At 48.5% G+C, this 14,554-nt stretch overlaps 1 protein-coding gene across 1 annotated transcript; it reads left to right on the top strand.

Moving 5' to 3' along the window:
* The first annotated feature begins 450 nt into the window (after positions 1–450).
* Positions 451–13,927, top strand: LOC128917633 (CMP-N-acetylneuraminate-beta-galactosamide-alpha-2,3-sialyltransferase 4-like). The gene is given in 14 exon segments (XM_054220979.1): positions 451–520; positions 1,852–1,891; positions 7,479–7,536; positions 8,067–8,104; positions 8,226–8,282; positions 8,981–9,003; positions 9,006–9,107; positions 9,708–9,771; positions 10,635–10,730; positions 11,226–11,418; positions 11,761–11,889; positions 13,332–13,452; positions 13,455–13,477; positions 13,829–13,927. Coding segments are annotated over 14 exon segments (1,113 nt in total).
* The last annotated feature ends 627 nt before the right edge of the window (positions 13,928–14,554 follow it).

Genomic DNA, 14,554 nt, shown 5'->3' with positions numbered 1-14,554 from the left:
GGAGGGGACTAGGGGAATGGGAAGGGGCAATAGGCCTTGCAGCACAGTGATAGCCCTGTGGAGGGGCAGGACCCCTGCTGACCGCAGGGGAGATGCTCCTGAGAGACATGGCTGCAGCATCCCAAGGTGCCTTTTCCCACCAGGGCACCACACAGCAGCAAGCAAAGGGAATGCAGTGACACAAGTGGCCCCGAGAGCTGCCAACCATGCGCCCTGCCCTCCCCACGCTCTGCACGGTGCAGGGCTCCTCTGTCCCACAGCTCTGCTGCTGGACGTTGCCTTCCCAGGTCCCCTGAGGTGGCAGAAGACCGTGTTGTGTTTGCCAGTCACTGCTGCCATCACTGATCGGGGCACTTTGCAGCTGTCCTGTCATCGTAGGTGCTGTCACGGCAGGTGCTGTCATGGCATCATGACGTTGTTTGCCGGCGTTGTTAATGAGCGCACTCTCCCATGGCTTCACTTAACAATGTGGCACAGCGCCCGCTGACAGGAGCTGAGGACCTGCCATGGCTGGAGCAGGGTTTGTTAAGCAGCAAGAAGAGCCTATTGGGAAATGTCCAGGGTGGGGAATTTTCCAGGCGATACAGAGGGCAAAATCCCCATTTTCCACTCCATGGCTCCTTTCCTGGGGGACCCTTTGCGGTTCCCCTCTGAGATCTCTGTAGCCTACAATGGCCCTGTGGGACGTGGGCCTGATTTCAGTCCTGTAGTGCTGTACCGAAGGGCATTGAAATTGCTGAAACATTTGGTTGCCCAGAGAGCATCATGGCATGGGGCTCCCCTGTGTCTGCCTCTTGGTGTGCGTGTGCATGGTGTGGTGGTGGCCACAAGACCTTCCTGGGTGGTCAGTGCCGGGAGCTGGGACATGCCATCTCCAGGGATACCCAGGGACACTGAGGTTTTGCTCACCAGCTCCTCTGCCTCCTTGGCCCCTGCAAGTTTTGTCAGACAGGAATGTCTCTGCAGTGCGTACCTAAAGCACATGATGGCACTGCAGGAGCGCAAAACCGCCTCAGCCTCCTCTGCAACTCAACTGGATTTTTAACCCCTCCAAGGAAGCGAAGCTGCTGCAGGTGCAGCGGCTTTCCAGGGACAAGGTGTGGCAGGAGGTTTGGGGGGTGGTGATGCCCAGTGCTCTGCTGTCCCCAACTAGGACAAAGCCTTGGGTCCAAGCTGCTGGCTGCTTGGACACAAGTACATGTAGTGCTGCAACATGGGCCTGAGTGTGTGCTCATGAGCTGGCATCTTCCAAAATGCACAGTAGCTGCTTTGTGCAGTGGTTCCTCACAGCTATACGTGGGGGGGTCCCTGGTCTTGGCATGCCGGAGACCATTCCCCTTCTCTGCATAGGCCCAAAAAAGCCTTCCCAACGATACTGGCTGTGCTTAGCCAGGCAGCAAGACAGGTCTAGGGCTACTTTGGGCAGTAGCACCTGTAGACCAATGTGCACCAAATGCATCCATCTGGGTGCACTGAGAAAATCTGCCCCTTGCTCAGACCCTGCTGCTGCCACGTTGTCTGCCTTCACCTCCTGAGCTCGCACAGGCAGAGATGGTCTTCAGATAACACACTGGTCAGAATCAAGGCCTGATGCAGGTCTGGTGTGATAATATCCTGCTGGCTGGCAGATGGATTTTGGAAGAGAGCGAGCAAATTTGTTAGTTTGCTGGTTCCTGAAGTTACTGGTCCTCTAGCCAAAAACCAGGGAGAGCTGTAGAGATGAAAAGAAAGGCTGCAACAGCATTTCCATGTAGCACATGCTTTTTCCTGAAATAATCCCTGCAGGAGAGAAACTCTGTAAAAATATCTGGATGTGAGAATCCTGATATGTATCTCGTCTTATCTACAAAGAATTGAAGAGGTATAAACCCAGCAAGTTCTGCCCAAATTATTGCCAGATCCTGTAGGTATCAAAACCAGCGTGATCCCCTTCATAGAGGTTGTCTGGAATTATCTGGTGGATACAAGGTGGATAGCTCTGCTTTTCTGCCTCCTGTTGTCCTCATAGGAAAAAGTTCTCTCTCTAGGACTTTTCCATAAGCAACAAGACATATATGCAGGAGAGAAAGCACAGAATCAGGAGAGGAGGGAAAATAAACCTCTTCCAACAGAGAAGGACAGAAGGGGTCTGGTTCCTGCAGCTCTTATTCGTCTCTCTGGATGGAGCACTCTTTGCTTGATATCTCCCTGTTGTAAATGCAGCTGATTGATTTTCTTTCTCTTTCTTCTTTTGCACTTGTTTATTTTAATAAAGATGGATTTTATTATTTTTTTTGGAAACCTAAAGCAAAATGTTCCAGTGCCTACACCCACCCTCCTGGCACTAAGCGCTGATGGTTATTTCAGTGGTTATAATTTGATTTCTGCCTCTCCTGCTGGGCTGATGTGAAAGAAACAATATTTAGAGAAGATGATTTTTAATTTTTTTTTTTTTCTGGAGCAGGGGAGGCAGAGGCTGGGAATGGTGTGGGAAGAGGGAAAAAGAATGAGCAAGAATGCACTCTCATTTTCTAGGCTGTTTTTTTTTCAAGTTTGCAGTCTCTGATGGACAAAAATCACAGTATAGCTCAACTAATCAATTGCTCTCTGAAGAATGGAGAGTGCTTCAACTCTTTAGGTATTTTTGTGTTATTGTTGGTCTGCTGCAGTGACTCATCGTAGCTGCTCTGTGCCAATGATTTTAGGCTTGTAGCCTGAACTGTGATAATCTCCATTTTGCAAATGGAGAAACTGAGGCACGGAGTAGTAAATTGTCTCCTTCCCCTTCGGATCACCTGTGCAGCCAAGAACAGCATACAGCACAGGCACTGAGGGCTGATTTCCAAACCCAGGATATAGTCGGCACACACAACCCAGACCACATCTCCAGCAGCACTCAGCTCCCAATTAAACTTAGACAAAATGAGGTTTTCACTAGTGCTTTAGCAGCCAGCCCTTCTTCAGTGATAATACTGAGCAGCAGATTTTCAAAGAATTCAGCTGCTCCTCAGCTCTTGCTGTTTCTTAGGGAAAAGCTCCTGCATTTTGCTAAGAGAAATGGCTTTTTCTGTGCCAAAAATCTGACCCTTCATTTCTAGGCACAGAATTAAAAACTTGTTCATCACTTTTTTTCTAGTTTTTAAAGGAGCAGCATCCTTCTTTTCCTTTTTTTTTTCCTTTGATTTTTTTCTGGCTTCTAGGAATAGGCCTAGTGATTGCTTCTGTGCATATCTGAAGATAATAGCTTTGCTAAATAATTTTTCCTCTTTTAAAATATATATCAAGATTGCCTGCTGCATAGTTTACATTTCCTGCTGTGGAGACAAATACTTTAATTAAAGTGGAAGGGAGGAAAAAAAAAAATCACACAGAAAAATAAAAAGCCTCTGTGAAAAGAATCCTAAAATACTCGAGAGAAGTAGAAATGGGCAAATGAAGCCCTTTGGCAGCCAGGATGTATTTTGCATGAATGAGTGCGTATATGCATGCAGGCTTTTGGGACTATTTTGCTCAATGCAAGGAGGGAGATGCTGGTGAAAGCCCCAGCTGCGTGAAAAAGTCCAGCTACGTTTCTGTCAAGCAACAAGAGATCTTTCCTCAAACTTCTTGTCCTCCATCTCCCGCTCCAGTCTGTATGCAGGACAGATGGAATGGCTTGGTTTCAGATAATCGTGTCTTGAGAATAAGAAGGAAATAGGATCTTCTACCTACCTTGGCCCTGCCTCTTTCCTTCACTTGAGAGCAAAATGTTACATTAGTCCCCTGTGGTTGCTGTATTTGATTATGGGACTCCTTGTACCTGCTCTCCCTTGGCTTTAGCTTGCCCCCAGGGAAAGCACAGCAGAAGAAAACAGCAAGAAACTCCTACATGTGCCAGGCCAACGTTAACTCCAGGGAGAGATGAGAGGGATGGGAAGTTGCAAGTACAAAATTGCTGCTCAGACCTGAAGGTTTTCTCCCTAAATCTAGTTAGGGACCAAAAACATTGCACCTAGTTTTGCCTGCAAAGTTTGGTAGAGCAGGAGAAAGGGAGACCCCATTTATAAGCAAAAGCACAGTGTGAGCCTGCAAGGTTTTCCTGCAGGAAAAATGGTAAGAGAACTCCTTCCTTCCTTGTATTTTTAAGCAAAGAAAGCAACTTCCGAAGGGTACCCACTCAAGCCTACAGTAGGTGTGAAGCCAGAAGAGATAAGCTACCTCATCCTACACCCCTATCTTAAGATCTTTCTGGAAAATGCTCCCAGTGTTTCCCTTAAATGTTTCCCCTAAATTAGATCCATCCACCCAGAAAAACACCCTGCCTTGCCAAAGCACCCCAGACTACCAGGGCTTCCCCTTTAAGGCCGGCAGGTGCTGCCCACAGCTGAAGGGTCGCTGGAACCAGCAGCTGCCAGCCCTGGGTTTCAGAGGGCAGTGGGGCTCCAGCTGGGTGGCAGTGAGCAGAAGGAGCTGCTTGGATGGGTTAATCAGCCTTGCAAAGGTCTTTTTCCAGGCCAGGGTATAAGGGGAAGAGGGTGGATTGAGAGCATCACAGAGCACTTCCCCCACTGAGCTGGGATTTGTGTCTAGCTCATTGAGGATAATTAGATGATCACCATCAGGTGGGTACGCTGACTGCTCACTTTCTGCACCATCCCTCTAAAAGAGGAGCATATTATTCCTGTTTTTCACCAGCCTGAACCAGCAATCGTCTCTTTGAGCTGTGATGCTGTCCCTATATAATTAAGGCTGTCAGTCAAACTCAGACACCTAAACACTACAAACTCCATGGCTTACGAGAATTGATCACAGGACTTTATTGCTTGGCAGTCAAAGCAGCACTTTGCGGACTCTCTTTTCCCTTCTCAGAGGAACAAATTGTGGGGCTGTGAGAAAGAAACATCCCCCGGAAAGCGGTTAGGTGCCTCCAGTGCTTACTGGATATGCTAGCTGTGACCATGGGTCCTGTGCAGGTGGTGGGATGAGCTGCGCTGATCCTGGTCGCTGTTCCTGATTCAGAGACTGCTTCTGGTGCTCAGGGTATGAGTGAGACCTGCTTATGGTGGCAGGGAGTTTGAGGACTTACCTGTTGCCTCCAGCACCCAGCAAAACAGTGAGAGAAGGGCTTGACCCAACGCAGCCTCTCTTCTCTGTGCATGAGAGTATTGTGGGTCAACAGACAGAGAGTGGAGGGGACCAACGCTGTAGGGACAGAGGCATGGCATTGGGAATTCTAGGCTTGCAGGACAAGTGCCCAGCCTGTCTGTCTCTGCAAAAGTGCCAGGCAAAAGCTTATCAGCCCTGGTTTTGACTTGTGTCATCTCCACTGTTCTGCAGGTTGTGCATGGAGACAGCATGAATGCCAGATCCGCAGCAGGGAGACTCTTCTTTGCCTTCTTCCACTGGAAAAAGCTGGTGATGCGGCTCTGTGTGGGTAAGAAAACCTCACTGTGTGCTGAGCCCTGCTCTCTCCCAGTCAGCGCTCGCCGCTGTGTCTCCCTGTGCTAGGGCCTTGCTGGGCTGAGGCTCTACAGAAGGAGAGGACCCCCCTGGCCACTGATGTCTTCATTGGAGAGACCCCAAAAATGGGAAGTGACAAAAGAAGGGAGGGAGAAGACAAGTTTATTTAAATCAGACACGTGCAGCCCTAGGTGTCTCCACAGCCTGAGATCGGGGGGACTTGTGCTCCCAACACATGGGCATCAGCAACAGGAGCACAGTCCCTGGTCACTGGGTCCCCCCTTTATCTGTGTGTTGCTCCAGCAGTTGTGTTCCCGTCCTGCAAATGGCCCCACCGTGTGCAGCTCTCCTGCGCACAGGCCTTGCACCAGCATTTGTCACTAGCAAAGCTGGGCTTCTTCAGAGAGGCTTTATCTGGGCCTGTTTTGGGTGTATTTTTAGGAAATCAAGTCATCTTGGATGTCTTTGGGGATGTGGAGAGTAGAAAAGCATTTAAAGGGCACTTTTTTCCCAAAGTGTGAAGATCATCTTGGTTTTTTGCACAATTGTAAAATGAATTCTCTCCTCTGCAGCAAGGGCGGAGAAGGAATAACTTCTTTCAAAAGGGTTAATATTTGCAAACACCGTGCAAGGCCTGCATCCTATGTGATATGTGTGCACAGGGCTGTGGGAGGCTGGAGCAGGGTTAATGTGCTTCTGTGATACACAAATTAAATTCCTCAGTGTGTGGGGGAGGTCTAGCAGTCACCCTCTGATAAATGCTGCTGCGATCTTTGCAGGATTAGGGTCCAGAGGTGGGTGTTTACCTGTGTTGTGTGTACATGTGTAGCAGCCCAGAAGTAATCGGCTGATGAAAGCCCCTGTGTGGTGTGTGTGGGAGGTCCAGGAGAGACCTGTGCTGCTTGTACGAGCTTGTGATCTCCCTCCAAGAGTAAAAGAAACCCAATTCTAACTTCATACCATCATTTAAAGGCTGCTGGTTTGTCACAGAAAAAGTCATAGCTGCTTAATGGCCAAGATGTGACCAGTGTCATTTTATTTAGGTGGGTGCGAATAACGGAAGACTTCTTCCGTTCTGCATATGCAGTTCGAAATTCACCTGTGTGAAGCAGGGCACTCAGGGTGAGCTGAGCTTATCCTCTAATCAGCACAGCACCTTGATCAAGGTGAAGAGCCACTCAGACAAGCTATCGTCCATGTTACAGAACTGCTTTTGGTTCATCTTTTCTCTGGCATGAAACTCTTGATTTCAGCCTGGGAAGCAGCCCTGGTCAGGACTGGAGGATTTCTCCTGCATGGACACTTCTTCTTATTGTTGCGAGCCTTTGCTGTCCTCAGCAAAGGCTTCTGTCCTCTGGGCATGTACCCAAGCACCATGGTGTGTGTTGCATCTGCATCCTACTGCCTGTCTGTGGGATAACGGATCACTTTGTGCAATGGGAGCTGTTTGAAGGCCTTCACAGTCCCCCTGTCACATCCCAAGGAACAACCTGCTGATGGCTGTGGAGACAAAAGAGCGAGGGAGCCTGTCCTGTTGATGTGGGACTCCAGAGCTCGCCCCAGCAGTGGGCATGGCCAGCAGGGCTGTGGGTGCAGGGAAGGGGAGCCAGGCTTTGGGTTCAGGCCAGCCCCACAGGGACTGTGGTGAGGAGCCGAGGGCTTGTCCAGCTCAGGGAGTGCCACAGCCAGTCCCTTCCCCGCTCTGCACTGTCATTATGTGTCATTTTACAGATTGATGTGAGCAATCGCTGGAGTGCTGTGAGGCTTGAGCTTGCAAGCGAGTGTCCTTAGCTGCTGGGAAAAAGGATGCTGCATTTACTAGGGTTCATCACCAGAAGGCCCCGTTTAATGATGTCTAACAAGGGGCTTACTCAAATGCAGCCACTTGGAGGCTCCAGACTCTGAAACAGGGTCTGCTCGTCTGCAGGTCTGATGGCTGCAGGGGCTCGGGAGATGCTGTCAGGGGAGAGAGGTCCTGTGGGCTGCACAGTGGGGTGGCCCCAGCTGTAGCGCTGTGGCTGTGTGGCTGCTCCACCTGTGTCAGCCTCTCCATTGCCTTCTGCAGGTCTGTGCGTGCAGAGCCTGTACTTCTCTGTGATGAACTCACATGAAAGTCACGTTGAGTAAGTTACCTTTTTTCCTTTCTTTTTCTGACCTCAGTGCTACTCTGGTCTGGGTTAGAGGTGGGCGACAATCCATTATTGTGGAAAGAAAAGGCAAGCACCATCCCAGGATAAAACCTGGGTGAGAAGCAGCTCACTCAATAATGTGAATCCCCGGGAACTTGGAGGACTGTGTTCTGCCTGGCAGGGACTTGAGGGCAGGGCAGACAAAAAAGTAGCAGGATGAAGCAGTGTCGGTGAGCCTGGAGATGCCCTGGCTAGCCTGCAGCAGAGATTCCCTGCTGATGACGGTCACTTCCAGAGTGCCTTGTGGACATCCCACAGTGCTGTTCATTGCCTGGCTCTATCTGGAGGAACAAATGAGGCTCACCTGAGGCAGATGATTTTCTAAAACTCAAGCTATTGAAGGTCCTGAACAGCTTGACCTAACTTTGGCATTAGCTCTCCTGAGATCTGTTTCCACCTAAATTCCTTTGTGGAAAGGAGCCCTTTATGTGCTCTTGGAGTGGTGCATCCTGTTCATAGGACGGAATTGGTCAGGAGCTGGGAGACAGGACAACATGGTCAGGAGCTCAAAACCCTGCATTGGTAGACCTCTTAAAGAGACCTCCAGAACTACCACTGATTCTTAGGCCACTGAAGGCCACGGTGTCTAGCAGGAAATTAACCCTGTTTCTTTCAGAGGAAGTATCTTGGTGCTTGCCGTAGACGCTTTGCGTGGAGAAATTCTTTTCTTGGAAGGTTTGTTAACTATGTCTCATTTGTTTGGGGAATATTGTTGAGAGATGAATCAGTGTCTCAATGGGTGCTGATGTGTGGAGACTGGAAACCTGAGGTTTACCTGCAGATACACAGGAAGGGAAACAGAGGTAATTTCAGCTAACTGTTGCCCAATGGCATCTTGACATCACTACAAGTGAGTCAACAGGCCATCAGAATGAGGCAATGCACATGCGTGTGTAAAATGTCCTCTGAAGGACAATCAGAGAGGCAAAGATGCGCTGTGGAACTGATCAGTGTGCAGCGAGGCTTTGTCATGGGTGTCATGAGCTTTGTCACGAAGTGAAAGAATAAATGAAATGGGAAATGTAACCAGAATTCTGCCCCTCTCTCCTCTTGTGGATAAACAATGAAAGGATGAATAAGTGAGCGTGTACAGAAAGAGGAATGACTGAAAAGGGAGAGGAACTGGAGGGCCAGAACTGGAGGGAAATGAGATTTTGCTGTCACTGCTGCTCAGAAGGTGGATTAGAAACAGCAGTAAGGACTGTATTTAAAAGATGTGGGTCATTTCTGGGAAGTGCTTCAGGATAGCTCAGTAGCTTTCCAAAGCCCTTCATTATGCAGCCTGCTTCAGCTGCCCTAGTCCTTATGTCTGATACTGCTCTGACTGATCCACTCATCCCTAAACCGCTGCCTCTCTGAATCTCTCTTGGTAGGTTTGAATCTCACTGGAAGCCTTTCTGACCAGCAAATCCTTATGCTCACTCATGGACAGACCTTTTAAAGGAGAGCTTGAAGAAGTTCTGTGGTTCTGTAAACTGCCTTTTGGACTGCAGAGTTCAGGTATTGCAATGCTCTGCCCTCAGCATTGTCATGTCTTGGACGGACAGTGTGCAACTGGAGAGCCTCCCCCTTATGGGGCAGCCTTGTGTGCTGCAGAGGAGATGGAAATACAGCTGGGCACCAGGGTGCACCAGGGGAAGTCTGGACTGACTGGATGGCGTGCTTTTGAGAAAAGGTCATAGTCCATGATGGTGGTCACGGAGGAGGGGGGCAGTGCTTTAACTCCAGGCTCTAGCTGTGCCAGGAGGGATGGAAAGGGGAAGGCTGACAGCGATGCTCCTGTGGACGGAGCAGAAGCCATTGTGGAAGTTACCAAATGCCAACAGAGTGAGGTATGACAGACCAGCTTTGATTGCTTGGTAGCACTGGTCATAAAGTGCATGCCTTTTATGCAAAAAAATGCCTCAGTTTGGACAGGTTTGGAGAGATGGATGTGACAAGAGTGGTGTTTGAGCAGACTCTCCCATGTAAAGTGTCCTGCAACTTTATAAAAGGATGAAACCTTCTCTTTAGGGCAGAAGAAAAAGGAGAGTTGGCCTTTGGCAGTGGTGGGGCCAAATATCTTCCCTGAAGATGATTCTTCCACTTCTTGTCTTCCAGTTCTCTCTGCCTTTACCACACTGCAGCTTCTTCCAGAGCAGGAGTTGCCTGGATCCTTTGGCCAGTATGAAGGCTGGGCTGGAGATGGGTGTTGGGGGAGCAGGCATGTGAGGGAAGTGATAGTTGGGTAGAGAGCCACAGTTTCTGCTGCTACTCAAAGTTTTCTCTCTTAGTGCTCAACTTCACAGCCCTCTCTGCCTCTCACTCCTGTCACTGTTCATCTCCTCTCTCAGTAGGTTTCTCTCTCCCTCCCTTTTAAACATGCCCTTTCAAGCAGCTTTGGTACTGATGAACTTAAGCTGCTAGATCACAGCTCCCTCCCTTTAACTTCTGTCATACCCTGATCTTTCTTCTCAGTATTGCCCCATCCCATCAATTTTCTCTTGCTCTAACTCTATCCCAAGTGTGACAGTCCAGGGCTTGGAAAGTTGGGTGCCTCCCTCAGTTCTGCCTGTCTGCATTCAGGGAGAGCAGAAAGTAGACTGCGGCAGCTGTTGGCAAATGCTTTCATTTGGGCCCTTCTTCTTTCATCTAATTCATTAGAAGAATTTTTCTGCGGCCTCTCATTCTTTCTCTCTACAATACACTGCATGCCTTAAGCAGACGTTCACCCTCTCAGCTACTGGTCTGCTGGGTATCCACACTTGACTTTCTCTCCATTTCTTTAGTGTCGTATTCTCTGTCTAACCAGAGATCCTTCACAATTTTACTGGTATGTTAATGGCACTGAATTGCCTTATGGTCACTAAGATAAGACCCATCTGTCTAGGATACAGCTGGAGTCCTGCTAGGCAGGGCTTTGCTTCTCTGATGCCACCCCAGGAGTTACCTGGGAACATCAAAAAGGCCTTCGGGGATGCTGATCTAACCCGGTGGAGACACTTGTCAGAGAAGGACTTAATCTCTTGTAATCTATTCTTTTGCCAGTTTATGGTGCCAAAGGTGCATTGTGGTCAGCAATGGCTACTCCATCCATGGCCAACGCTTTGGGAAAATTATTGACTCTCACCACGTTATCATAAGGTACTGAATCCTTACTAAAGCCTTAATTAAGCAGAGACTGAGGAGTGATATCCATCAGCTAAGGTAATCAAATAACTTTCTTGGAGTTCATGGCCAAGCACAGGCACTGGAGGAGCAAGAATTTGTACCACCTGTTCACAGATGTTGTACCTGGGACCCATCTCCAGCTCAGTGGAGTGGCAGGCAAGCCCAGGACTAGGCATTTTTACTCTGACTTGAGAAAGTGATTTAATTTCTCTGTGCGTCACTTCCCTATCTAAAAAATACTGGTTGTCTGCCACCTCTGTCTGCCTTTTTATTATGAGGGAGGCACTATGGTGTGCTTGTGTGAGGTGCCCCATACCGTGGAACCAGACCGACAGGTTGGGCCATAACGTGTGTTGGTGCCCTCAAGTGAGTTTATGCGGCCAGTCATGTACCTGACAGCACACGGCTGCCTCCATGGTTGGAAACAAGTCATACTGAAAATGGACAAATTCTGGCTTTGATTCCCAGATTAAATGATGCTCCAGTAAAAGAGCACAAGAAAGATGTGGGTGAGAGAACCAGCATCCGTCTCTTCTTCCCTGAATCGGCTCTGCCTAACCCTCTGGAAAACAGTGACAATGATACGCTGATGGTGTTAGTCCCATTCAAGCCCCTGGATTTCCTCTGGCTAAGGGAAGTATTGCTGAAAACAAGGAAGAAGGTGAGATGTCTTTCATGAGGGAAGGTTGAAACCAGGTTATTTGTAGTGACATACTCAATAGCTCTAATAATTATCTATCTTTCAGATATTTAATGAGCTGCATAATGCACCTGAGACCTTATTTTTCACTAATTAGAAAGACCCCAGTCTCAGCCACACTGGAGACAGGTGTATGGGAATGAGTGGAAAAGACTGGGAGATCCTTTGTTCCTCTGAACTCTTCTGAGTCCTTCTGAGCACCCAGGCAGAGCAGTGGACGATAGCTAACTCAGGGGTCCTTATCATGGCACTGTCTGCTGTGCATGGGCATGCCTCAAGTATCTCTCTGCCTTTCTCCTGCAGACGAAGGTGGGGGTTTGGCGCCAGCCCCCCCGGGAGTGGAGGGGGAATGTCTCTCAGCTACGTATTCTCAACCCATATGTCACCTATGAAGCGACGTACAAACTGCTGCAGCTGAATGCGTCAAGTGGGGTACGATACCACACTGGAGAGCAGACAGATGAGCATCAGCGTTCTGTGTCTTCCCTTACACCCTACTGCTTCAGGGCCATGCAAGGGAAGAGGAAACCTTTTCATTAGACCAGCTACTCCCTTCCCCTAGTAAATGCAGTCTTTTCCTATAACGTGTTGCTTCAGGTTTGAAGCCCTGTTCCTACCCAGAAAAGGAAGACTTTTCTCTGCCTGCCAGGGCACTGCAGTGTTATCCTTATTCCAGTCTGCCCATTACCCCTTGCCATTTACATTCAAATCCCTGTTTAGAGTTGTATTTCTGTCCATAGTTCTAGACCTCAGAAAACCTGGTTCTCTGGTGATGAGCAGACCTTTCACATGTGTTCCTGTGCTTTCCCTGTCTGAAGACCATTACTGATAATTAGCCAGAATAAAATGGGAGGAATTTTGGTTGGTATTTCTTAAAACACTCTGTTCTAACAGATCTCTGGCCTGAGGCTGGCTGTTATGCCCACTGCTTCTGGAGTGCAGTTTTCCCCTTCGCTGCACGATGGAGGATTATTTCATTAATGAAACTAATGATACTTTGTCTTTGGTCCTGATGATCTTTATGATGGTGCTGTGCAATCTTTAATTAAATTTAAGCCTGCCAGGCACTACTAGGATATGTTTATAATCTGCAACAAACGCAGGAGAAGCTTGAAGGCCTGGTGTGGTAAAATAACCTTGTCCAAGGTCGTGCACTGACTCTAGGCTGGGGTTGAGATTAGATGCCAGGTCTCCTGACTGCTGAAGCAATGCTGTAAAAAAAAAAAAAAAGTACATTTCCCTGCTATAATGTTTGGAAAGTGCAAATTCAGGCGCGGGGTGCAGTGTTTGGTTAGGCTTGGGGGACCCGAGAGCATGTTCAGCCTCCCGCGAGCGTGGTGGCTGTGCTGCTCACTCGCAAGGCTTTTAAGGCAGCGTTTGATTTTGTACTTGGCCATGTTAGCTTTACGTGAGAAGAAGGCAGTTTTGTAGCACGCAGGCCAGGGACAGGAATTTAATACGTGGATTAAAAGTGAGGTATCACACAAGGGCTGCCAGCTGGGAATACACACAAAGAGACACATGAAAAAGAGATGCAGAGACCTTATAGACTCTGTCATGGATGTGGATTTGTTAAAATTGTGCTGATTTCTTCCATTCAAAGCTTTTGATTTGCATGGAGCTCTATGCTCTATCAACCCAGAGGCTGTATGTTCATGAGCCCTCACCTTCTGCAGCGCCTTTTCCTAAGCTTCTCCTTGTGTGAGTTTTGGGAGTTCTGTCCGGGCACCTGTCCTAATTTATTATTTTATTTTTTTGCTATATTGAGTGTGGAAGAAGCTACTGGTCCCAGCTGCAAAGGTGTTGCTGGTGTCAGTATTGTAAAAGTATGAGTCTGAAATCCTAAACAGATGTTCTCTCTTTTCCCTTCCCAGAGATATGCCACCACGGGAATCATTGCTTTGAACTTAGCCCTCCATATGTGCCAAGAGGTCAATATTGCAGGCTTTGGTTACCCTGGCAACCATGCCAATACTACGCCAATACATTATTACAATTGGGTCACTCATGGAAAAAAGAGGTAGAAAATGCCTCCCTTCAAACTAAGGTGTTGTCCATAGGGGAACCTACCAGACAAGGCTGGCAGTCAAGCAGCTGAGAGGTCTGGTAGCTGTGGCTGGCGTTACCTGCTGGGTCATACCAGGGGAACATGTTGTAACATTCTTTGTTCTCAGAGAGTAGCTTGGGCACAGATGCTGGAACCTTCAGGGTGCCTTTCATCTGTCCTAGTTTGGTGATGAGGGTCCAGTGCGATGGAAGTCCTGCAAGGGGCTGCAGAAAAGGGGAGCTGAGCAGGATCTGGTGCATTTTGGGCAGGATGAGGGGCACTGTAAAGGAATAATCTATAACTTTACCTCTCTTGTCCCTGCAGCTCTTTCAGCACAGTATCACTGCTGAGAGGAACTGGCTGCTGAAAATGATCGAGCTGGGGGTGATTGCTGACATAGCCAGCCCTTCCTTCCAGGCCTAGAACTGCTGAGAGAGGACTGTGCTGCTTGCTGTCCTCTCCAGACACCACTGATGATCCCAGCTGGGCTTTGCCCTTGTTCCAGATCGTTTTGAGCAGGTCACAGTATGTCCTGTCGCATGTGAGGGGGGAGATGAATCCCTGATTCAGGGCACTTGCCCTTTCTTCTTTTGTCCTCTGGTTTCCACCACTGATTGCTGTGGTGAGGGTGGAGTGTTGCACAATCCTTCTGCCTTGGGTAATCCTCTCCTATTTTGTAAACAGCCGTCAGTTATTTGTGAAAAGCACCAAACAGATGCTAAGCTGGTCTTCAGCCCCCGAGGAAGGGAGCGGGTGAGGGTGCAATACCTGCCATGGGATTTCAGACTCCTTCCTAAGCAAATTGGAATGAGAGTCATACCCACCACTTTGGAAAAGGGCCAGGTTAAACACTCAGAGATTTCAGTGTGTTGCTAATTGTTGGGAAACATTAATGTCTGCAGGAAACAAGAAACATTGGGGTTTTTGTTGTTCTGTTTGTGAATAAATGCACTTCTGGTTTCAAGGAGTTGGCACTGTCTTGTGGGAGAGGGATTTCTGGTCAGGACAGGTAAGAATTACCTTAGCATCTCCTCTGAGATCTTCTCATGG

Source organism: Rissa tridactyla, chromosome 14 (genome assembly GCF_028500815.1).
Source record: "Rissa tridactyla isolate bRisTri1 chromosome 14, bRisTri1.patW.cur.20221130, whole genome shotgun sequence".
NCBI lineage: Eukaryota > Metazoa > Chordata > Aves > Charadriiformes > Laridae > Rissa > Rissa tridactyla.
This window is presented reverse-complemented; position numbering and strand designations above follow the sequence as displayed.